Source organism: Fibroporia radiculosa, assembly GCF_000313525.1.
Source record: "Fibroporia radiculosa TFFH 294 genomic supercontigs, scaffold27844, whole genome shotgun sequence".
NCBI lineage: Eukaryota > Fungi > Basidiomycota > Agaricomycetes > Polyporales > Fibroporiaceae > Fibroporia > Fibroporia radiculosa.
This window is the reverse complement of record NW_012133506.1, coordinates 32,640-57,236: the sequence shown is the minus strand read 5'-3', so window position 1 is coordinate 57,236 and position 24,597 is coordinate 32,640. Positions and strand designations below refer to the sequence as shown.

At 51.2% G+C, this 24,597-nt stretch overlaps 6 protein-coding genes across 6 annotated transcripts; 3 read left to right on the top strand and 3 right to left on the bottom strand.

Annotated features, from left to right (window-relative positions):
* Positions 1-434: 434 nt before the first annotated feature.
* On the top strand, positions 435-1,369 carry FIBRA_08078 (uncharacterized protein; the record flags this gene model as incomplete). Its single annotated transcript, XM_012329735.1, has 2 exons — positions 435-1,034; positions 1,085-1,369. 2 exons carry the CDS (start codon positions 435-437, stop codon positions 1,367-1,369), a joined length of 885 nt encoding a protein of 294 aa, XP_012185125.1.
* A 6,269-nt stretch (positions 1,370-7,638) lies between these two features.
* Positions 7,639-9,043, top strand: FIBRA_08077 (uncharacterized protein; the record flags this gene model as incomplete). Its single annotated transcript, XM_012329734.1, has 3 exons — positions 7,639-7,759; positions 7,811-7,962; positions 8,015-9,043. The coding sequence occupies 3 exons, from the start codon at positions 7,639-7,641 to the stop codon at positions 9,041-9,043; spliced, it is 1,302 nt and encodes a 433-aa protein (XP_012185124.1).
* Positions 9,044-9,987: 944 nt separating this feature from the next.
* On the bottom strand, positions 9,988-11,316 carry FIBRA_08076 (uncharacterized protein; the record flags this gene model as incomplete). Its single annotated transcript, XM_012329733.1, has 4 exons — positions 9,988-10,176; positions 10,236-10,634; positions 10,694-11,105; positions 11,171-11,316. The coding sequence occupies 4 exons, from the start codon at positions 11,314-11,316 to the stop codon at positions 9,988-9,990; spliced, it is 1,146 nt and encodes a 381-aa protein (XP_012185123.1).
* A 3,546-nt stretch (positions 11,317-14,862) lies between these two features.
* On the bottom strand, positions 14,863-16,232 carry FIBRA_08075 (uncharacterized protein; the record flags this gene model as incomplete). The annotated part of the gene is made up of 6 exons (XM_012329732.1): positions 14,863-14,905; positions 14,965-15,131; positions 15,186-15,383; positions 15,438-15,575; positions 15,637-16,042; positions 16,099-16,232. 6 exons carry the CDS (start codon positions 16,230-16,232, stop codon positions 14,863-14,865), a joined length of 1,086 nt encoding a protein of 361 aa, XP_012185122.1.
* A 1,014-nt stretch (positions 16,233-17,246) lies between these two features.
* Positions 17,247-18,838, top strand: FIBRA_08074 (uncharacterized protein; the record flags this gene model as incomplete). The annotated part of the gene is made up of 2 exons (XM_012329731.1): positions 17,247-17,375; positions 17,426-18,838. The coding sequence occupies 2 exons, from the start codon at positions 17,247-17,249 to the stop codon at positions 18,836-18,838; spliced, it is 1,542 nt and encodes a 513-aa protein (XP_012185121.1).
* Positions 18,839-18,957: 119 nt separating this feature from the next.
* On the bottom strand, positions 18,958-21,126 carry FIBRA_08073 (uncharacterized protein; the record flags this gene model as incomplete). Its single annotated transcript, XM_012329730.1, has 6 exons — positions 18,958-19,019; positions 19,072-19,293; positions 19,345-20,142; positions 20,211-20,358; positions 20,707-20,900; positions 20,967-21,126. The coding sequence occupies 6 exons, from the start codon at positions 21,124-21,126 to the stop codon at positions 18,958-18,960; spliced, it is 1,584 nt and encodes a 527-aa protein (XP_012185120.1).
* Positions 21,127-24,597: the final 3,471 nt, after the last annotated feature.

Sequence of the window (24,597 nt, the reverse complement as noted above, 5' to 3'; positions counted from 1 at the left end):
TAGCCTTTTATCAATGTTCAATTATGTATTCTTTGATGTACAATATGAAGTGGGTCGTTAGGCAGTCGGACTTGATGGTACTAATGCGGAAGGTGGTTGTTTGGCATCGGCTTCTGATACTAACAGCACATAACATGCCCAAACTCCTTGAGATCCTGACTCCCTGAGTCTTGTTCGATTGTTGATCGTCTCTTCGACACGCTGGTTCAATAGTGCGGCCGGTGGTCTTACTTTCATAGTCTTTCTCTCTTAAGGAGCCAAGGATGTCGGACACACGTACCACTCACTTCAAAAGTCTTTAGCAGCCGAGGACGCGTCACACGAGCGGCAGGCACTGCGATCTCCGCCCTATGTACCGATGCCGACGCACAACGCGTACATGAACTCCTAGCACTATATATTCCGACCCTATTGACATGGAGCTATGAATCAAAATGCCTTCTCTCTCCATCGCTCGCGCTGCCAATGCAAAGTTCGCACCTTCTTATCTTCCGGTCGCTGTCTTCGTCGGCGGAACGTCTGGTATAGGACAAGGCGTAGCCGAGGCTTTCGCTCGCCATACCAAAGGCAATGCGCACATCATCCTCTGTGGGCGTAACAAGTCTGCCGCCGAGAGCATCATCGCGTCTTTCCCCCGTCCAACTGCCCCGGAGGCCAAGCATGAATTTATCCAGTGCGATGCAACACTAATGAAGAACGTTGGAGCTACCACATCCTCACTCCTCTCCCGCCTCGCGAAGATTAACTTCCTCGTGCTCACCCCCGGTATCATGACGCTCAGGGGCCGAGACGAAACTCCAGAGGGCATCGATAAGAAGCTCGCGCTGCACTACTATGCACGCTGGAAATTTACGCAAGACCTCATCCCATTGCTGCGTAAGGCGAAGGAGGCGGGGGAGGACGCGAAAGCGATGACAATTCTCGCTGCTGGCGTCTCGGGCAAGATTGACTTCGATGATTTGGCACTCAGGAAACACTACAGCGTCTCTGCGGCGGCAAAGGCAGCTCCAATATACAACGATCTCATGATTGAGGTATGCGCGTTTTAATCTCACATGCTCGCATTTTTAATTATTTGGTGTAGTCATTCGCAGAGCAACATCCGGACCTCTCGTTCGTCCACGCTTCTCCTGGCATTGTCCGCACGCCGCTCGCTGGGTCCATTGTTCAGGTGTTGGCCTATCCTTTCGCAGTCTCCGCGGAAGAATGTGGAGAATACATGCTGCATGCCATTTTCAATGCTGAGTCGGGTGCACATTTGCGCAACGGCAAAGGAGACGTTATAAAGCAGAAAGGATATTGTGGACCAGAGGATGCACGGAAACAATTGTGGGAGCACACCGTCAAAGAGGTCGAGGTTTCTGCTTGAGTTACGAGATTCTATTACTTTATTAGTGGTGAGATCTGTGCATATATCCTGTTGGATGCTGGGTGAATAATTATGACCGTAATAGTGCACTTAGTTGTTCATTTACATGGCTTCAATCCCTGGTGACCAACTTGTGTTGGCGACTGACGGCGTTTGGTTACACCTAGATTAAATCGCTCGAAGATGAAGAGTGAATGTAATTACTCTTTGCGGAGGGTTTGACCAAAAGCGGACAGTGTTTGTTTGGTAATACCTTCGGAATCTAACAGAGTACAACAGCAACAAAGCGTGCCGCCAACTGGAATGTCGAATCAACAACTATTCGACGGGCTCCATTAATGTCTGAATTCCTTTGGAAGTTGTTCCTCGGCAATGCTGGTGGCACGGAGGACGTGTCGCACAAGCGGCCAGAGTCCTCACGGCTGTTGACATGACAATAGTGTCTTGCTATGAAGCTTGTCACCAAGCCATTGTATAGCTGCCATTTTTTCACTCGCTATGTGTTTCTGTCGATGCACACTCTCACTGTTGCTCGCTCCCTTACGCGCGGCAGAAGTCTGTGTGTGAATTGATGCTTCTACAGTGCCTCAGGGAGGTTTGCGACTGTTCTCACCCCTGGTAAAAACGGCAACCATCATCTCAATGGTATGGGACTGAAGAGGTGATCCGATAGCATCCAGAAGTCGCTGCGGGAGCATACGGTAAATCTGTCGAGGTCTCAGCTTATTTGGCATCATACCTTCTATCACGATCTGGACTTATGACAGGAAATCTTGAGTGGGCGGGCGCCGGGCCCGAGTAAGTGGTCGCACGCTGGGTTCGAAGGTCTTACTACCAAATACAAACTTCCTTGGTCTAGGTGAGTCTGTGCATTTCAGGTTTTGTAGCGAATATCACATTTGTGCAGATTATAGTACCTATGTCTCCGTACGTAGGAGCCGAGAATACAAAAATTTCTACGATGACAGGAGATAATATTGCGCACTGTCGACAATATGCATGATGTAGAATGATGCTACTCTCGTCCAGGGACCGTCTCAAGGGTTCAACTTTCGACCGTCAGCCTGTTTAAGATATACCAGTGTAAAGGTTCGCGGGTTTAATTTATTATTGTCGTCCTGGCGGTTGGTTGCCTGTAGTCCGCAAGGCATTCGCTAAAAGTACTTCGCAGAAAGATTTCTTGGTAATATCTTGGTTTGGAACCGCGTATTTCCTATTAGATTCGCGATTCGTTCTTTTGAATGCGACAATCTCGCGGTTGGTGTACCTTATTTTCTCATTTCATGTCTTGGGGAGCTGATCACGCATATCAATTTGAACACAAAGGCGACTAGAGCACAGACCTTAGTACCGTATACCAGTCGGCATGTACCACAAGCCAATTGCTGAAAGACTATAACTCCTGTATGAGTCATTCTCCCTAGAAGGATATCTCATTGCTAATGTCAATAATCCGCAAAGTTTAACGCTTGTCGCGATACATCCGGGGCATCCGGCCATCGCATTGGAACCCTCGTGCTTCATCGCACAAGTATTTAACGGACATCAAACGATCATTGATGTCAAGCAATGGCCCTTGCAAAAAAAAGTAAAACAGAATTAAGCTAACAACTTAGACTAGTGGACGGTCTCGTCAACAGCTATCAAATGACATCTAGTGTCTCACACTCGCTATCCGATGAATTATCGGTACCAACATGGCCACTTCACCCGTTACGCAACAATTACTATCAGGGGGGTGGTCCTGGTCGTGGCCAGGTGTGGTGTGCGGTAGTGAAGGCTAAGTATCACCGCACGCCTATGCAATCTGGCCGAGGTCCGGGGATATCTTCTCCAGATTTAGAACCACGCTGCAGTGCTTCTGGCCGCGATATCGCTCTTGTCCAAAAATGTCTGCTCTGTAACTTTTGCCCCGGTTAGAAGAAGCGTGCTCGTGCGTCTATTATAAAACCCCGCACATGCGCTCACCCTTTGCCAGCTCATATAAACACTAGGTTCCAGCAAGCGTATCTGCAGTACAGAGTCCCTGAGCAGGCTTGTAATCGATTGTGAACTCGAGCTTCCGAGATACCTGCGTCTACAGGCACTGATATCACGGGTAGAAAGGTCCTCGAAGATCCGTCCGTTCCACCTGACTGACTTAACGATCCGTGCAGAGCGCGTTTTTTTGGTTTCAGGGTGTATTATATCCGTCGCGCTGATTTCATTCAACCGTCATTCAAATTTTCACACATGCTTGTGAAGTCCCGTCGCTGTGCGTGGCATGTCTTCGCCTCGGAGTCAATTGAACTAATCAAAGTCCCCAAGGAGGACACAATATCTTTATCACTGACAAGTTTAGGGGCTGTTTCATGTATGTCTCTCCACTGCCAAATACACATCTAAGCTCATGCCTTGCCGAGCTACTGCAAAACGGCTACAGTCGCAGCTATAGCATTGCACAAGCTGCAGACTAGTAGCTATACCGTGGGCGGTGAGTCTTTATCACTCATAGCCCCGCTGATTGGATACGTATTGTGTCCGATAGTTGTCGAAGTCTTCCAAGACGCTTCTATCCCTGGTGATCCTGCAATGTGCCTCGTGGCCGTCTAGAAATCAAGTTGACGCGCACCTCAACACCTGACTGACGATGTCCTCATTTTGAGGAGTGCATGTCTCTTGCTTGGAGCACGGCTCCCGCCAGCGTCTAAATGATAAAATTCCTCCTGGCTTACTCATGACAGTCTTCCTTGTATGTGTGGCTCGATCAACGCGTGTGGAAGCTCTTGCTTTCTTCCGCTGCGCGCATCGTAGGTATAGACCGAATACCCCATGCCGCTGATAAAGGTTGAATCAGCGCTGTGCAGGAAGCCTTCTCGAATTTCTATCGATTCATAGATGGCGGATAGGGTTGATATTGTGCTGCAGAATCGTAGAATCACCGCTCGGTGCCGAATTTCAGATGTGAGTTAAGTCTTTACCGCTCGACGAGTTCGTCGTCTGACCATAAGTCAATCAAAACGTCAACAAGTATGTATACACAAGCTGATTAAAGTACAAGTCCGCAGGCAGATAACCATACTCCGAAGAACTCTGCTCATATCACCCTCTCCCAAGCTCGACTTGGCTCTTAATCAATGCGGAACTCCGACACCCGGTGATCGTAGTATGGGCTGGAGGCCCTGAATTCACCGCGACGGGTCGCTGCGCAAAGGTCACGATGGGTTATCTGCCTGATTTTGCGCCGCGCTAATGAGGTATCAGGTCTGCTTCTCAGTAAATTGTTGCGAACAGCTTACACAGGCACATAGGTACATGGAATTCCTCGACGACTGCAATTGCCACAGGTTTTCCGGCCATCACATTTCAGCTTTCGTCCTATAGGGGTTTCAGCCTTTATCAGACTCGCTACAGTGACCGAGCAGCGAGAGCGAACGCGACCTCTACAAAACTGACATGCCATTGGCGTTCGTCGTGGAACCCTGGTCTCTGTGGGTGTCTCAGAGCCGGTCTGAGACTGATCGGACTGTGGGCGAAAGTAAGTCAGCCCCTAATCATAATAGAAGGCATTGGGACATCACATTGGTCGAGGTGCTCATTCCTGAGGTCTGAAGGGTATGATGAACATTTCACAGTACGTGCACTGCTTATATGCTGCGGCAAGCGCTATCAACGGGAGGATATGGTCACGCAGGTACTAGCCCAGCGGCACAAGAGGAGAGTCTTGGTGTATAAGACGCATACGTTCGGATCACGACCTGCCCTTGCGGCTGGATGATACATACCGGGATCAAGGCAACTCTTGCCTCCAATGAAGAGATATCGCCTTCCGCTTTGCGTGGGCGCCTTTCATGTGTTGTGCTCGGACATTAACAATTTGCTGAGTGTACAAGGTGAGCGCTCCAGCAATTCAGTGACTATGTACCGAAATGAGTCAGTTGAAAGCGCCAGCAGAGCATATGCGGCATATGGAGTGGTACGACCCATTCCTGGACGACGCAGGTCTTCTAGCGTGTGGTTCATGCATCCGTTAGCCAAGGTCCTGCGGCATCAGATCCTGTGCTTGATTCAACAATCATTCATACCAAGCCTTATCCCGGTTGCACCGCCGCGGAGTGTGTTAGACTGCATGTTCTGTGAAAGCTTGAACCATTGACATCTCGGTGATTGCTTGACGTGTCGCGTGACAGGATCTTGGGAGCCCTGTTCCGTGCCCTGTCTCTTGCGAGCACCATGTCACTTCCAAATCGGAAAAGCGTACTCACCTTCAAGTTGATGTTGCGCCACAAGGCGATTTATATCTCCGTCTGATAATCCGATTATCTCCAACCCGATGCCATCAGCGTAAACTGCCCAATGTTTGTGACGTTCGTGAAAAAGACCCTGCAGCTCTTTGGTGACCGCGCAACACTGCTCTGTTAGTGCACAGCCTTATCTAGTGTATTCATCCACACTCATCTATTCCATCAGAGATGGAACATTTGTCAGGAATGCGCAGCACGGTGGCGCAAGCCTCCACTGACGACAAGACTGTGGATCAACAACTTCAGTTCACAGGGAGACATTCTCCTGCGTCCGATTTTTTGTACGAAGAATGAGGTATATAGCAACTGTTGTTGATGGCACACTGTGTGCGTCCGTCACGCAGCTAGTTGTCTGGCTCATGATGTGCACTGCAACGCAACGCCTCTGATCTGGGAATCAAACTCACTGGGCCGCGACCGACTGTAAAGGCAACTCCAGCTGATAAACTTAGCCTCCTCCTTCAGCACCTGCACAAATACAGATACCGCGGCTTGATGGAGCCTGTGATCAATCTTCCCGATAGTCTATGCCCATCAGTCATATTTGGGGCTTACATCATCTATTAGCCATTAGCGAGATAAAGATTGGATGCTAACCTCATGCTTTCGCTCTATACGGACTGCCCCGGTATCAAGACTACTCGTCACGACTTTCTGCCAAGACAATCTGAACCTGCGTGGACAAGCTCCGTCGTCGATAGGGCAGGAATAACGCCTGATCCATAAGGACACTGGCAATCGCAGTGGTCATCACGCGAAGAGTTTTCGAGCATGGCCGGTCTATTGGCTAAAGGTAACTGGCGTCCAGTTGTGAGAAAGATCTCATATCAGACCTGGCTCCGGACTATGGTTACTGGAGTACCAAGCAATGTGGGTGCGGATTTTGGTCCATAAGTTTCGGAAAGTGAATTTGAATCAATTATCTCATTAGAACTCTTCAAAAAGGACGATGCAGTTGACTTTAAGCAATGCATGCGACCCCTTCTCAGATTCACAATGCCTGACCCCATGTAATTAGTTCAAAGTCATTTATCGCCAACAATTCTTCGGCATTGTGACCAAGAGAAATTCGCTGCACTGGCAAGGTGATCACAAAAAAGCCTGGATGCTACAAGTGTAATCGGTGTTGGAACAATCAAGATTGAGGAGAGACTAAGACAGAAATGGATTCAATGCAAGAATCCAAACGGGGAGAAAAGACGCTGACACAAGGGTTTACGCTGGTTTCTTCGAGTCATTAGCTAACTAGGCGCTCATGTCCGCGGAGCAAGCGTCTTATTCCTATGCAACGCCGGCGACGCCACGCTCAGGGTAAATAATATTTGTAAGTACACTGGTTCATTGACTCTATCAAATATCCATATCTTTGCAGGCAGTTTGAAGCTCTCACAATTGCAGAGCAACATCCATTCAAGGGGCTCTCGAGTTAGTATTTATTGCTCGCTTTTCTCACGGTGGACCCACAGAGCATCACAAGTGAGCCTGTCCCTGGCGATGATTGACATGTCATTGTACTGAATTTGTATTGTACTCTCTCTCCGGGTCTTCCTTGTCTCGCTCTGAACAAGACTTACAGAAGAAACACAAAAAAGTCTCCAAGCAACCTGATGTCGGCCGTGCACATTTCGGCTAGTTCGACAGCGGCAACTCGTCTGGTGGTTACTGATCGTATTTCACCCAGTACAAGGAGCATGTTGAGGTAAGTCCAGTCATATAAATTGAGGGAGAGTGCTCGACTCACTTCCAGCCCCTTCCCCCCCGATAACATTGTCTTGTCAAATCAAGGCTCTACGTCTCCGGCTCACACTTGGTATGTTTGAAAGCTTGAAGTGCATACCAGCTGATTGACTGTATATCGCTTCCAAGTTTGACCACAGGCATTGACTGCCCTCATCTCTCCCTCACTTAATTTACGAACTCAGATTCTGGGACCGACGTATTAGGATCTCCAACGCCCAACAATAATTCTATCATAATCTCTGCACTATGTCCCATTCTCCTCATCATCGTCGAAGTACTCCTTCTCACGGTATTCTGCGCGGGTCCTCCACCCCAGGACACGTACCTCTTCCGCCTGGGACGAGTGGTGCGGGCTCGGGTGCAACTCGTACGTAAGAGTTTATTGTTCAAGTTTTCCGTGGCTGACGAATTGCTGCAGTGAGCCCCAATTGGAGTCGAGCACACACGCCACGCAATCCATATCCAACGCCTCCTCGCTCTCCAGCACGATCGTTGCATGGCTCTCCTCGAGGCTCTCCCGGCTCGCCCGCTACAAACTTGCCGGGAGACGGTGGTGCTCAGATGTATTATGTAAGCTGCGACTCCATTGTGCTTATTGTCGTGATTGCTAAAACGCATAAAGCAATGTGTTCAAACCCCAGTATATCAGCCAGCCGGCGTCTTGGGTACTCCTGTCGTAGGATATATGCCTATGACAACACCGATGCAAATGTCCGTATCCGTGCCTACGATACCCTCGTTACCAGGAATGGTCGGCACACCCATGATCACTACGTCCATGATCAACACTCCCGTCATCGGCACACCTGTTGTCAGCGCATCCTACGTTACTGCCGTTCCTGCAATGGTCGGGGCACCTTCGTCGCGTCCCGTGATTACTCCTTCGCCCTCGGGATGGGTACCACATCCATTCCCCCATCCCACTACTCCTTGTAATGCATTCTGGGCTACCAATATCCTCACGGACCCCGACTCTCGGACATATCCGACATTTAACGACGCCGCGGTTTCTGGCTTGTCTGGCGGATGGCCGTTACCTGGCCGAGCACCATCGAATTGGTCCGCTGTATGGCCTCCAACAGCTGGAACCATGACTTGGTCCCCCTCGTCGATCATTATGTGCCCATGGCTCATTCCAAACCCCGACAACGCCGACAATCTGCAGCTCAAATGGGACATCACCCAGAACCCAAGCACCTCTAAGCGCGTGTCCGCCCGCGGCACCGTCAGCGATTTCAGTTCCAAGTTCAACGAGCCGGCGACTTACCCGCTCACGGAGACCGTGCACATTCACTGCGAGATTGGCATCGCAGCCCCGTTATGGGGGCCAATCATAATTGAGAAAGGTCAGACAATAACCGTCGGTGACATCCTCGAAGGGATCTACGACTATTTCCAGACGCTTCTTACCGAGGAAGAAGTTCAGTACATCTCGAGCCTTGATCCAAACAACTACGAGGCGATGAGCGCCGCGTGCTACCAGCGGTCAATGCGTTCTTACTCTCTTCCGGGTTACGAATTGAGCCAAGGTCTCAAGCGGGCGGATTGCTTCGGAGGCGGTACCACATTCTGGGGCTTATGGATTGCTTATAATTGCGACAACACGTGGCAAATGAACCTCGGTCTTGTACCAAACTCCACGGGCTCGTAGCAACCACAGCTCTCTGTTCTCGCTCGATGCTGTGCTTTGTGTCGCTTGTTAAAGAACATCTTTCCATGCCGTCGTCGCTATTTTATTAGGTCCTGAACTATTTTGGACCTCCATTGTGGATATGTCTCTTATGTTTTGCACGCGAGCCTCTTGATGATGTATTATAACGCACTTATGACTTGTATTACGACATTAGAACGATTGTTTGCCAAAAGGAAGATACTGTTGGCTTAATTGTGAGATGAGCAATCGGCGTGCATCCGCTTGCATAGATGAGTAGACGGCGCATATACCCCTTATTAATAAATATTGAATGACTTTACCCTCATGAATGAAGCATGGAATCTTGGATTTATGGTAAACAACAGAAATTCATCACAGCGAATATATTCCATCTTCCCTTTACATAATGTCCTTTCATACAATTGATATCAATGTCCTTGAAAACTAGACTAGACCCTATTTCTTACTATGTCATCTGAATCACAATCAACAGGCAATATATGACACTGAAGACATTCGCACCGACTCTGCGATGCTATATAAATCAAAATTAAAACGGCGGTCTGTGAAGGCCGATGTGGTTCATGTGCCACGACGAACAGACTTAGAACCAGTGAGATCGAAATTGAAATTCGCTGTGGAGACAAAGGGGGCTCCGGTCAGTAGAGGCGCCCGAGGTGACCATTGACTGAAACGGATTTATTTCGGTGAGCGCAGATGAATTGCGCGTGCCCTTGAGCGGCGCGCCGGTCGGGGAAAGATAGGGAATCAGCAAATCGGCATTGACGAAGCAAAGCGGGATTCGATCGAACGCGCGCTTGGGCTATTGGACTGATATCCCTATGTGCTCCGGTGAATCAACAATGTTTGAGTAGGATCTAGGTGGACAAATGTAATTCAATGCGCGCTCGGAGAGCGGAGAACGTGAGATGAATAGCTACTCACGGCGGAAAATCGAAAGCGGGAGGTTGTAAACCCAGTGCACCATCTACAAACTCAGGAGGCGGGGGAACATATTCTGAGTATGCTGGCGCTGAAGGTGGAACCATGCCCGATGATACTATCACAGGCAGGGTAAGAGTCACGCTGTTTTGCCATCCACTAAATGGAACACCGATGTGCATGGTATACTGAATACAAACCAGGGATGAGGTTCACCAAATACTATCAGACGGGATTACAAACGCACGCTGATTTCCACACGAGACGACTTGAACGTTGGAGTACACGATAAAAATATTGTCGACGAGAATGTGGTCTGCTGTTTCCACTTCCCCTTCGATGCGTCCGTATCGAGAGGTACCCACTTCTTCGGCAATACGTTCACTTTGACCTCAGTCGCCGAGCGATCCATGCCATCCAAAGGGATATTCTTTTCGTGGAAAATACCAGAGAGGTGTTGACTGACAACATGTACTTCCCTCCTGAGTTCAAAACGTATGTCCTGAGATGTGACTGGCGGAGACGGCCAGATAGGCTTCGCATCAGACGTCTCGCCCCGCTTCGTAGCCTTGCTCGTAGTAGATATCGTTACGGTGAAGGGAATGGCTGTGTATATTGGAAACGCTCTGAGTTGCGGATACTTCATCTGCAATAACAACGTTGGACTAAGCACGCAATTTCTCAAACAGCAAATCCGGCACTAACCTCCACCCGGACATGCGCACGCTCGCCCCAAAGACCTTGGCGAATCTGCTTCTCTTCAACAGCGGAATTCCAAGCGCCATGCCAACCCTCCCGAAGAGCAGATCGTACTCGTGCACTCGTCGGATGTGCCGGGAGCACGACAATCGGTTTCGCGATCCGCTTGTTCATGCGCAAAGTCCCCGGTCGGATACCAATCGCCTCGATCTCATAGCGAACGATGGCAGCATTATTGATGTCATAAAATTCGCAAGATGGAGGAATCTTAGTCGGGAGCAGGATCAAGAACTGCAAGCGGAGGAGATGAGAGTCCGGAGGAGGATAGGCGGCTCCGCGCGTCCAGACAGGGACCTCCAACCGAAGAATATCGACCTCCTCGTTCTCGGAAACAGCCTGGGCACTGGAACTGACGAGACTGGGAGACTGACAGAGTAAGCTGTGGTGTTCTGTGACAACCTCGGGTAGATCGAGCAAACGTACGTGTATATCAGGCCCTTGAGCTTCACACGGACCTCTTCGAGCTGCTCTTCCTGGACAAGGGTGAAGTCTAGCTCGACTTCACCCTCCACAGCACTGCCAGAGACATATGTCTGCTGGGGAATGAACAAGGTAACAGATTCGGGCATCGAACGCTGGGATGCAATGGACTCAAACGTGGTGTCTCTGAAAGCTTATCGCACTAGAAATGTCGGAAACAAGCTTAGCAACGAATATGGCCCAGGAAAAACTAAGGTCGCGTGTGACTGAGACAGCTGGTCGCACGATATACACCCTAGGAGTAACGTTGTCTAGAGGAACCTCCGAGCAAAGCAAATCGTTGTCTCTACCAGTAGTTGATATCATGCCATTCGTATCCAACTTCCGGCATGTATCTACCATCCAGAGGTACATGTATGAAGATGTCGTTGGATTGAGCAGGCTCGAAAAGGACATGGTCATATTCGACTAAAGAGCGAGAACATAACGCGCTCCGAGGCGTATGTACGCGATCCCATTACACCACGATGCTGTCAGGCTAAGTTTCGTCACAACATATACTGCCTTCGGAAGTGCGCTGCTTTCAAGTTTTACGTACAGTTTCAATCACGAGACTACAGCGTGCCTACATAAAAAATCCCATTCAACATTTCTAGGTCATCATCTCCCAAGATGAGTTCACCGCCTCCCACTTCTCGATGGTCGCCAGAGATTTCGCCCAAAATGCTTGGGATACCACGTCTCCCCAGCCCGTCCAGCCCAGTCAAGGTCAAGCAGCATGAGCGAGCTCTCACCAGTCGCAGGATATTCGCGGCATGAGATTGATACCGGAGACATCTCCATTCACAAAGCCCTTAGGATAGAGCTCCAACTTTTGCCGGTCGCTGCATGCATATACTCCCGAAGGTCGGAGACTAGCTTTTAACTGTCATCATCAACCGCATCCATAATTACTTAGTATTTTCCAATCATCAAGGAGATCTTTGAATCCCCACAGCTTCAGAGCAAACCCCGTGCTTGCACATTATTTGTACGTCTCGATAGAATATTGCTCTGCAAACTTGGTGCGTATACGGCAGCTTGCCCATTCCCCGAAGAATACAAGTATGCTATCTTCGCCATCATTGTGCTGATGTGGGTGCGTGAATGTGGCCTCACCTGAGAAATTATTGCCAGCAAGGGTTGTCATCGAAGGATTTGAAGGACGTCGGATATGGGAAGACACGCCAAGGTGTGTAGGAAACGGGAGGTAGAAGCAAATATATATACTTCCGTAGCCTTTATCTTCTACATGTTTTTGCTTCATACATATACCTGTGTTGGCTAATTGGCGATATGAGAATAAAATAACATCAGCGAGAACGTGACATTAAACAACATAACCCATGCGACAGAATACCTTCAGTGGGAATAATAATATTGATGAAAGCCCATTTAGTGGTATCAAAGCAATCCTACATTTTCAGTAGATGGTCCTATATGGCCGCTGTAAGGTTCTCCTACTTGACGGCGATACTCGTAAGGCAGTAGTGATTTGCTTCCAAAAGAGTCTGAAAGCTTTCTTGAGGCCCTTTTGCGGCGGACAGTCGTTCGGCTGCGGCTTACGGGAGATCATCAGCACCACATAAAAGCAGTAGTCAGTCTTACGGACCTTCCAAAGGCAGATGTATTCTGCTGACACTGGAGGTATCCGTTTTAGACCGTGACTGATCGGATCCCCTTCTCAGGAAGTCGTAAACAGCAGACCCCTTCTCGACGGTCACCACACTCATATTATATACGACCTGTTTCTCTGGATTTATACGTATGAACGGTATCATATGTTCCCACGACACGACGGGAAAGCAAACGGAAGGCAACGAGGAGATAGTTGAAGTCCGAATCCAAAGCGACTCGCGCCACATTCCAGTTGCGGATTCATTTTGTGAGCGCCTTTCTGCGCTATGCTTCACCCAACATCTACTATACGACATCGTGTTTGACTCGCTTGCTGGCTGGACACTCACTCGGGAGGATGGATGTGAAAACTGGTTTAGCAACGGCATGCGATCTAACGAGAACACATAGACCCGTTGGGCTGATAGCGCTCCAGAGGGAAGGCATCTCCTAGCAGGACAAGAGGAAAAGGAAAAGCAATTACAGAAGCTGAGCCTTGCAGATTGGCGGTCAGAGCTGAGCGCGCCGAACGTCTGAGGGGGCTGAGAGTGAATGCAATTCAGTTCTGGCACCGCCTGTGGAGAACGTCCGGGTGAAACTTGCCTCTTCGCGCCATCGTTCGCTGCCGACTGGGCGGACGCGCACATACCAACCCCCGAACATTCTCGCAGTCCCCCGCTGCGAGTACTACCTTGCAGACTTCATAGCAGGGGGGCGACGGGTCCACAGGACTCTCCTCTGCTGTATGCCGAGGCGCTTCCTATGCGGGGCGGGCGAAATCCGTGCTTGTCGCGGCGTCTTTAGCGAGATATGAATCCACCGGCAGCGTGTTCGGTCGTAGTCGGACGGGCGCGCAAAAAGCCCCGAGAAACCGAAGGCGGCAAGCACCGCAGGTAACGTGAATGCGTGCATTATCTGCCCATGCAAAAGTGGCGTCTCACGCTCGTCGTGCGTCTGTACAGATTCCGCAGAGAGCGCTGCTACTAGAGGTCCCGTTCTTTCCCGTTCGACAAGGTGATCGTAACCTTGGGAGTGCTGCTTGAGGAAAATGACGCAGAGTTACGCCCGGCGGCTTCTCAGTATACCCAGCCCGGCAGGTACATCGATATGGAGATCTCGTGTGCAGCTCTGTATGAACAAATCTGTCGGCCGCACATGGTATAGAGCGATTAAGTCTCATGGGGACGGGGGCATTGAGGTGAGCCCATTGGGAAGGAGTATAGTTCAAGCCCATCTTACTACAATTCCAAAGATGACATATGTTTCACAGCTCATGCATCCAATTCATGCGAGCCAGGGCACGCGTTTTGGCCAAACAGTCGAACAGAACTGATAGTGACAGAATGAGGCCGAGCAGCCACCCCCAGTAATAGCCGCACGTAGATTGGCTCCTTGGCACTCAAGCACTTCTTCCTTAGACTCAGTCACCGGGCATCGTAACCTGTACTATATTCAGCCAATATGATTATGCCTGGTTCGCAATGCCGACATCGTTCTGAACATGACCTCCGTCTGGTGCTTTACGGATAAAGTCTGATGTACAAGACCCACCGTCGCCGCATCTGACCCAGCGGAATCAGACAGGTCCGTTCTCGGACAACATACATGCAATGAATGACTATATACAAAGGTCAGTTATGTACTCTACTATTCCATGAGCCAACTGTGAGAGCAAGACTCGAACAATATGGGCGCCGAGGTAGGACATATGCCATGCTGCTGATTGTAATAAGTAAGTGCCCCATGCACGGAAAATTTATTTTACAGTCTTCAAGATTGGTATTATTTACAGAGCCTGAATAGGTGGAACGTAAATGCCAGTCACAAGTCTATGGCATGTAAGAAGTACTACTCACGGGGCATGGTCGTCCCTTGTTGCCGCCGCACTAGGTGCACAGATTTGACCTTGTAAAGTATATCAACATTCGAAACGACACGCAAAAGCCTCAGGATGCTGCTCTGATGCTCAGTGATACAACCTGACAAAATCGCATCTAACGGACATACCCATCAAGCTGAACGAACACGTTCAACAAATACTATTCCTTGTGGTCATTCCAACTCTCCGTGCTCCAATATGATCTGCGTCGACGGGCCGAATGAGCGCGTCTGAAAAACACAGACTCTCAATCAGAACTCACGGAGGTAGATCAAGCGCGTTAGCACTAGGATGCACGACTATGATCGGAGATGTATCACTTTGAGTGGTATCCTCCAAACTCAACATGCCGGAACCTATCACGGCCGGAATATCTACGCTTATACTGTTGAACAAACCGCCAAAGCTCACTTCGATATGTAGCGAGTACTGATCCATGTAATGAGAAACGTGGTAACACAGAACCCGACTATGTATGCTTACCTCGCATGTTAGGATGGGGAACCGGAATGACGGAGGACACTTGAACTCAAGGGACGAACTAAAGGAGACAGTCTGCTTCCATCTGCCCTTGCCCTTTTCCGATTCCGAGGGTATCCATTCGTTCTCAGGTGTCTCCATATCTGGATCCCCGGCTGAGCCCCCTAGTCCACCTAACGAACATACTGTATGATTGCTCCACTGGGTCATGCGGTGAGCACGAATGTGTACTCGACGTTTGAGTTCGAATGTTACTTCCCGAGGAGACCGGGGAGGAACGGGCCATAGCTTCTTCTCGCTGTCACGGTCCATCTCCTTGCTTTTCGTAACAATTGTAAGCACGAACGGTACCTTTGTGAAGAGCGGAAATACAGAAATCATCGGGCACATGTACTAGAAAGCGATGGTTAGTTATATCCGCATTTGAGAAATCAGAGCGGCGCGGGATGCACACCTTCATCTCCACAGTTGCGTAGTCTCCCCACAGGCCTTTCCGTATTCTCTTCTCTGCGTACCCGTCTCCCATTGGGCCTCTCCATCCAGCCAAAACTTGAGTTTTGATCCTCTGGCCAATGGAGTCGTGAGGGACAACCGCTAATGGTTGGGATGCCCGCTTGTTCAGGCGCAGCATCCCCGGGCGCACACCAACAGCTTCGACATAATACCGAACAACTGCCCAAGCCCCGATAGTGCTGCAACTGAATGAAGGCGGCAGATCGGCTGGAAGGCGGAACTGAAAAGGGACGACAAGAGCGTGCTGGCCTGGTGACGGGTATATCGATCCTCGGGTCCAAACGGATGTATTCTCCCGCGCGAGCTCCACGAACTGTCTTATAGTCTGATTGTTACGCCTGATGTCTCTGATCGAGGGACAGACGTGTGAGAGGGATGAGGAAGACTAAAGGATGCGACGTACGTGCGTGCATAACCCCTCAGCTTCACATGCACCTCCTCAACTTGTTCCTCGTGTAGGAGGCGGAAATCGAGCTCTACGGTGCCCTTGACTATTCCGCCAGAAACACATACTGTCTGGGGTATGTAGAGCAACATCATGTGCGGTGGCACCATCACGACGCGCTAGTTCACACTGCAGAAGGAGAAGGTATCGCCGCGAGAAAGAGACTGGAAGTAATTTGAGTCAATCAGGCAACACAGTCATAAAGTTATGGCGGTGCTCACCGCAGTCACGTCGAAGCGGAGACTTCCGCTATAGGGTACCAAATTCCAGGGACGACTGAGGGCGGAAATTGAGAGGAGTGGGGCTCTGTCTAATTGGTTCGTATCTTATATGTGCTTGCGGAATGGATTTGGCTGTGTTCAGTCTCGGGACGGATGATCGGGCTGTGAGTCTGCGAGGGGCGAGCAGTTAGGAGCCTCTTCAGGCGATGTGGTCGTAGCGGGCGGGCGTCTCTGGACAACGTCACAGCGGCCTGAGCTTATCCTGCAGGCTGCAGCTACTCTCACCGGGAGGCATGCTAGCTGGATTGTGTGACTTTGAATCGTTGAACGGGCCCGGGAAAGATATCTGTAGATTCCGTAGGCCTCCAGAAGAGGTTCATTACAGCAAGTGCCGCTGGGTAGCTAGTCTGCCGCCGGGTCTGAAGCTTGAAGGTTATGCATGCGGACTGGCAGCTGCGGGCTGTGCGTCTTGACCTTGACTTGTCCGCCGGATGGGAAGATGCTATGGATTCCTGATCACACGACTAATATCGCGTTATGGCGGACATGAATCGCGGTCGTTCACGAGGCCAGCTGTGGAGACTCCATGCAGGCGGCGGGCAGCACGCACCTGAAAGCCTAATAAGCGGGTCCTCCGTGAATGTTGCTGCGACGACCCGTTATCGGGAGGCAGATCCGTTTTCCGACCTGACTGAAATCCAACTGCCGGCACTTTAGCGGCATCTGTACTCATCACTTCTCCACCAGCACAACAACCAGTCTCCCGCGACGACCCTCAACCCCCCATCCCCTTCCTCTTCCTCTTCTCTCCTCTCATTTCCTGCACCCACCTTCCCCTCACCCCCCAGCTGGCATCCCAGCTTAGCGTGCCCACACATGCCATCCATGAGCCTGACATCTCCCCGCCGCAACGACATCAAGCGAATTATCGACGCGCTCGCCCGCCAGGCCATCGAGCTGCAGCAGCAGCGCGGTCTACTCATACGGCTGATCCAAGCCGATCCTAGCTACGTGGTGAGCTGAATTCCACCCTCTCCCGCCTGTCGATTCACAGCGTGTGCCAGGAGGACGTGTTGCGGCACCCACACGGCATGCAGTACATCCTCCAGGCGGACTCAGCACGGTATCAATATACCGACTCAGTGAACAACCTCATTCTCAAAGTGCAGCGTATCGAAGCCTCGCTGGCCCGCATCAAGGAAAAGACGACTGAGCTCCTCCTCCTGATTCCCCCGATAGAGTGTCTGCCCGTCGAGATACTGTCCCTCATCTTCCAGGCTGGCAGCCTCTCTGAACCGAAGGGCGCACTTCCCTTTCCCATGCTCATCGCCTCCGTCTCGCGCCGCTGGCGAAATGTCGCGATCAGCACGCCTACTCTTTGGACAAACCTGCACATCGCGCCGCTCCGCCCATACCGCTGGCCTCATCTCGCACTCGAGCGCTCGCGCAACCATCCGCTCGACGTTTCTCTCGACTTCTGCTCCAAATCTGCGCCGAGCAGCGCTGCCGTCATCGCATCCATGTCCATCGTGTTTCCCCACCGCGACCGCTGGCGCCGTTTTTCCCTTATTGCGCACCACAGAAACGTAGTCCTCATCGTGGGTGAAATGCTAGCAGATGCGCGTTCATATTCCCTGCGCTACCTCCGACTATCGCTCACCGGAAGTGGGCCGGCTGGTAATCAGGAAGTCGCCATTCCTCGGCTGCTCGACGGCGGAGCGCCAGCGCTATCGTCCGTCCGCTTTGATAGCGTCGCTCTCCCATGGCGGAAGCCGCCGCTCGTTGGGTTATCTGCCCTCGACATTCGCTGGCTGTGGTCCCGCAAGCTGGCGTTTCCCCAATTCCAGGACCTTCTCGCCGCATCACCCACGCTGACAAGACTCGTGCTGCGGGGGAAACACGTCGATCTGCGCGCGAGCGGGGATTACACGCCTATAGCTTTACCCCATCTCCGCGATCTGGAGGTATCCGGTGACAATGTGTGCCTGATGTGCTCGCTCCTCGTCCCACCCGTGCTAGAAACCCTCACGCTCGCCAACGTTGACCAGAGCGAGTTCCGCGAGTTCATGGAGTGGCTCCCGGTCTCCGGCGCGCGGTATTCGGCGCTCACCTCTCTCGTACTCTTGAATGTAGCCATGTCTCCGCTCACCCGCGGGTTCATCTCAGCATTCGCTACCATCACAAAATTAGTCATCATCAACTCGGGCGCAGACCGTTTTCTCGAGCTCCTGCGGCCAAAGCAGCCAGTGAACAATGCAAATCCAGACGGTCTTGCCTGGCCACGCCTGAAAGACGTCACCCTCCTGGACGACACCAGTTACGACAAACTGCACGCAATGGTCACCGAGCGAGCCGCCCATGGTCTGCCCCTCCAACGCTTGATTGTGCACACAGAATTCATTCACAGGAATTTGTTGGGCCCGCTCACACGATACGTGAAGATCGATAGCATTACGCACCTCGATCGCGAGCCGTAGGTCCATCCATATGCTACGTCGGCGCACACAGTACGTCAGAAACGGTCCTATATTGCGAGACATACTTTACAACGATGTTACCTGTGTGAAGGTCCATAACCGGCTTGATCTCGAATGACTCAACAGTATACTTCCGCAAAGTCAGCCCTTGCAGCATCCACACCTTGCGCAAGGCCATGCTCTTGAACACTCTGTTAATACGAACGGTAGCGAAGAGCAATTGTAGTCCTCACCAAACTCCCATAAGTTGGCATTGCCTTTCGTCGCTGCATGGTCTTGGGCTCTACGCTTTGCCCATGGCCCCTTGAATCCAAGTTCCGGGACCGAGGTGGCATATTGCTGGGAAGCCTGGGCGAAGAAGATCCATGCATCCTCCCACCCCCTCAGAAAGCCCTCGCTAAACCGCCAATGTTCGTAATTCCCTGGATACTGTGACCAAAACGATGTATGTTCGCCTAAATTATTTGTTGTCGTTACCCTCTCGCTATCGTTGCGCAGCCACTCACCCAACGCTTTGTCTCTTGCGCTATCTCTTCTGTTGACCCGCATAGGGTCGTCTTTGACTGAATTGTTTGCTCTCATGCCCACCCACGCTGGGAACACACCTGCTCCCACTGCATCTCTGAATGACCAGCCTTTGTCTCCAGATTCTTTCTTGTATGTCCAAAAGAACCAGCCCGCACACCACCGATCGTACAACTGCAGTTGCGCATGCAAGTAATCGCGCCTCCCTTGGTCCTCGTCTACACCGTGCAGGGAGCCTGGGTTGAGTCCCCCGCTCCATTCGCCGACAACTAAGCCGCACCCTGCGCCCTGCAGTTTCTGCGACACCCGAGCAAACATTTGTGGCGCCCACGCGTTCGGGTCTGTCAGGGCGCGCGCATGCTCTGTTACGGGGGTGGAGCTGTCCTCGGGTGTAAAGCAGCGGTACAAGTGATGGTCAAGCACGACAAAATCCACGGCAGCCCCACTCAAGAAGTCAGTATATTGATCGGTCATCCAAACGTCGCCGATATAGAGTGGGATGGCTGGATCGATGGTGCGCATGGCGCGGAAGGTGTCCACGTACCATCGCTGCAAGGCGTGGTGGCGGGACTGCGGCTGCGGCTCGTTGAGAAGCTCGATGCCGACCAGATTAGGCAGAGGTGGATTCTGCGAATGGGTGAACGCTGTAAGGTGCAATAGGAGTACGGACAGGATGTGGGTGGTATGCCGCATGTTGTGCGGGTTCGCGAAGAACGTCGGATCGAGGGACGTGCCGGAGTGGGAGTCTGCATTCTGTTTACCTGGAGCGGCATGCAGGTCTACAGCGAAAGGGATGAATGAATGAATGCATGCATGTATTGGCTTGAATCGAGATATGGACTCGTACCAATGAGCACGCCCAAACCATATCGATTAGCCGTCGCGATCGCATTCGTGATCCTTGTCCACGCGCCGGCGAAGACATGTCCGAGGTCTGCGAAATCGGTGCCTTGAAGGACGGATGAGTCTGCTCCGCAGAGATGATAGTAGCCGATCTGTATCGATAGTGTCAGTGCGATCTCATCCTGGAAGCTGGGCTGTACACAGAAAAATTCCTTTGCAAATGACAACGACTGCCTGTTATTTCCGGTCAGTCGGTGCAAGAGTAATCACCCTATCTCTTCGTCCGTGTTCATTCGCACGCGCTGCCAGAGCAAGGCAGCGCAGCAGTCAGATAGGACCGAGCTGATGGATGGGCTGAGACATGCTTCTCTGGGCGGCCCGAGACATCGGTTCATGGCGCCAAGATTGCACATGAGGCGGGCGTCGTTCAGTCCACATGTCGTAGAGCAAGATTCATCTATTACGAGAATGAAGAGTAACGCACATCGATAGAAACGTACCGGGATGCGAACAGTATTGATGCCCCTCTCTACAATCCAGGCCCAGTCACTTTCAGATATCCAAGTATCCCAATGGTGCTCCAGCACGGCCTTCGCGTCAGCGCCGCGCGCGACGTCAAGATCACTCTGGGCAGGGCTAGCAGCAGAACGAAAGGGGCTCTCGGCAATCCAGCGCTCGAGGACAAACCAGGATCCTGTAAAGCATACCAATCAGATCACGATCACGACCAGTGAATCAATCAGCAAGCGAGTGTACGGACCGAGGTTGACTCCCCGCTGCTTGCGGTGACGGTACAGGTCGGTGCTCGTTGGAAAAGGCGTGTTTGTAGGGATCGCAGGCATAGGTGTGTGAGCACCGGACGTGTAGGCTGATGACTGGTGGTTCAAATGGCTCTTTAGGAACCTAGATATCTTGTCCATGGTGGTTGGGTCGAAGACGACTCGATGCCAGTGTATCCACTGTCCAGGTGACGTCGATGGCAGCGCATAGTCAGCTGACGTACAAACCGATCAGATCATAATGGCCATCCGATCGACTCGACAAGATTTTGTAGGCGCGATATGAATGGAGGAAGCACCTATGGTATGACGGTAGGTCGAGTGCGGTTCACTGGTGTAAGTACCACTATAGAGAGGAATGAGAAACTCACTCAATTGAGGTGCGGCCACACACTGGCCCTATGTCTGCTGAGCTGTCCACGACATTGTCGACTTAGCTGACAACAGTAGTTTGGTACAAGGCGCATACATGCTCGAAATTTCCAATAGGTCAGCGCGTCGCAGTGACTTGAAGAGAGGACTAGTGTACAACAAATTTGTGGCCACCATAAAATCTTTGCTCGGTTGACAAGCGCTTATCACGCAGCAGCGACTCGGAGCGAGGGCACCATGACTTCCTATAGCGAGTTGAAAGACGTTGGCAGCCACTGAGGACTCTGCTGTTGCGCAAGCAAGCTGAATGCTGGCATAGAGTATTCCAGTCAAACCGTGTAATCCAATAAATTGTAGCCTACCTGATTTCCTCGTAAGCAGAATGTTTACGAATGCTCTCCTCGACCACATGTACTCAACCCATTGCATGGCGACTATAGGAAAGTCGTATGAGGGCCGACTTGTCCAATCGCAGCTTCGAAGGTGAAAAGTAGCATGTGCGTCGGCGACTATATGCATACCCCGATGAAACGACTTGTCCAGCTTCTGGTGTTTTATTTTAATTTCAAGATATGAGTAGACCTCTACGCTTTGGTTGTGATTTACGGTCGAAGTCATGATTGTCATCGAAGTCGCGCTCGTCTCGCGCCGCGGAGAATTGCCGCGGTGTGTTCGCGGGCGCGAGTCCGTCACACGGCACGTGGGCGTACGCGTCGTGTGACGCAGTCACCCTGACTACTGCAGCAATTTTGGCCGCTGGAGTCTCGGAGTCCCAACCCCTCGAATTATCCGCAGACATCCTCATGCATGTTCGACTGGTGCAGCATTCCGCACGCTTTCTGAATAGACTTCAAGGTGTAAGGATAAAGAGGCAGGTTCAACGACGGAGGGGCTAGGTTTTAGCAGGTGAGCTCTCGTCCAGCGGATTCTCCGCCGTACTCTGGTTTCGTGGCAGGTCTCTACCCGTAGCCATTCCTGACGAGCTGGGACTTAGGTGGGACGTAGAACAATGTTCTTCCTTACTGTCCTGACAGTCTCGCCGCTATTTTCTCCTCTATTCGACCCTGAGGGCAGCGGGTTAACGACCATGCGAGCGCGGACACGACCCTCGTGGCCTTCGTATACTGCGGCGACGTCGGATGATTCAAATTTTGCGCAGTGTGCTAGCGTTCCGTGATGCTTCGGGCTTGCTGCTGTCCGGATTTCTGCTATTGCGTCTACAACTGTATACGATCTCGTCCGTCTTGGCCGTCTACACTGTGTGTATGCTGTGTCAATTATGACCGATCGGACCAAGAGTATGCTATACGCCATGTTTCCACCTCGCGCACGAATGGTCCCATAGGGCTGTGCCCTCTTCTGCTAGTGCCTCCGAGACTTGGAATGTCGGGCAGAGACTCTCGAAACTCCATGAATACATTACTTCATCCGGAGTTGTCGGTGCCAAAGTTCTTTCGTAACATCTAAATTATTATTCTCGGGTATTCTATCCTCTTGTCATTTATTCATTGGTTTGACTCATGCTCTCCGCTATCTCATTCCTTTCCCGTCTCGCCCCGCATATATCGCTTTTTCTGATTTGATGCGTTTTAATTTAGGTCTGGGCCCTTTACAGCCCCCATGTTCGCTATTGGCGGTATCTCGACCATTTGTGCGACATCAAGTGTGCGTCAGGGCCTTGGTCTGGATTCATGGCGATAGCCATTTGGTGGAGTCCGCGTACAACGGGCACGCGCTTACTATGCAGTTCGCGTGCTATGTACGATGGCTGGAGCGTTCTAGCCTCCCTCGCTCTGCCAGTTGCCTAGTATGTGGATTCATCTCCTCAATATGACGCTTGCCCATATCACTTTGATGATGGATAACCACGATCTGTCCATAAACCTTTCGCTACTGTATGGGGCATTCAATATGCCCATCTAAAAGAGCCCAATTTCAATTTGCCTCATATCTAGTGTGGGGATATCCAGATTCGATGTCTCGAGCGTGTTTCATCCTTCTAAGCCTCATGACACAGTTTGGATCTGCTGGGCCACGTTCTGGAGCGTTCTCTCTCGTCGCAACCATGAGGAACGATTTGTCAAACTCTTCCGGATGTACAGGACAATGCATTCGAGTTGTTTGCATTCTATATTTGTTCATTCAGCCTCGTGTCTTCTCACACAAGCAAACCAGGATGTAGTATGTACAGCTTCGATTTCTCGAGTAGCCAAATGTGGAGGTCCCCGAGGATACTAGCCCTCTTAGTAGCCATCGCTGGAGTATTCTAGCTCCCCAACTTCGTAATGCATGGACACAGAAGGTGTGTCATGCATGCATACGCAGCATCTTTACACTGGAGACTAATATTGTACTAGGTATTTTGGTTATTGTCGCGAGCAACGGCGATAATATCCTCAGCTCAATTTTGATTTGGCCTCGTGTTATCGGTGTGTTCACAGCTTGGAGTCGTACCGAGTCTCGCCTTTCCCTGCCGGGCGTTGTGCATCCGCACGGCCATGATAGCCGAGGGCGAAGTTATGCGGCGGGACCTGTCGTGGTCGCTTCATGACATACAAGGATAATTCCGTGCGATCGCCGACAGACACAGTAGTCATTGGCCTTGTATGCACCTTAAGCTTAGGTGCATTCAGCTTTTCTTGGAACTCAGTCTCTGGATATTCATGTGAAGGTTGGCATAAATCTCCTCGCCTGATCCCTGCGTTCTGCATGCTATCCACGATTCTTACTCATGTGATCTGTGGTTGACTCGTTCTACGATGGCTGCATGCGGGAATGTACCGCCTGTTTAGCGGCCAAGCTTCGAAAGATTGCTCGCTCCCTCATGGAAACGGTGTACCCGTAGGTTTCGGCGGCTGTGGGCTCTCGGAAATGCGTTCCTGCTTTACTCTCTGCGCCGGTCCCAGAGCTTCGAGACCCCTTGCCTAGATCCTTCGCGTCCAGACTGATGCCGTCGCGTGTATGTCGGGGCCTTGGATTCGCTATGGGTCTTCGCTATGATCTCCCCGCCCGTGGTTCTGGCTTCTGGTGGTTGGAGTATGGAGTGAGCGATTCTGTCTCTCATAGGATGTCGATGTGCTTTACTCAGCCATCGACTCGACTGTGGCCCTTGAGCGCAAGGCCTCGAACCAATCTATCAAGGCGAGCGGACGGACTACCAAAAGGACATCAGCTTCTACCTGATGCGCTTTCGACTGCTTCTACGGCGCTGGCTCCACCCTGCGAGTCGGGTTCAGATTC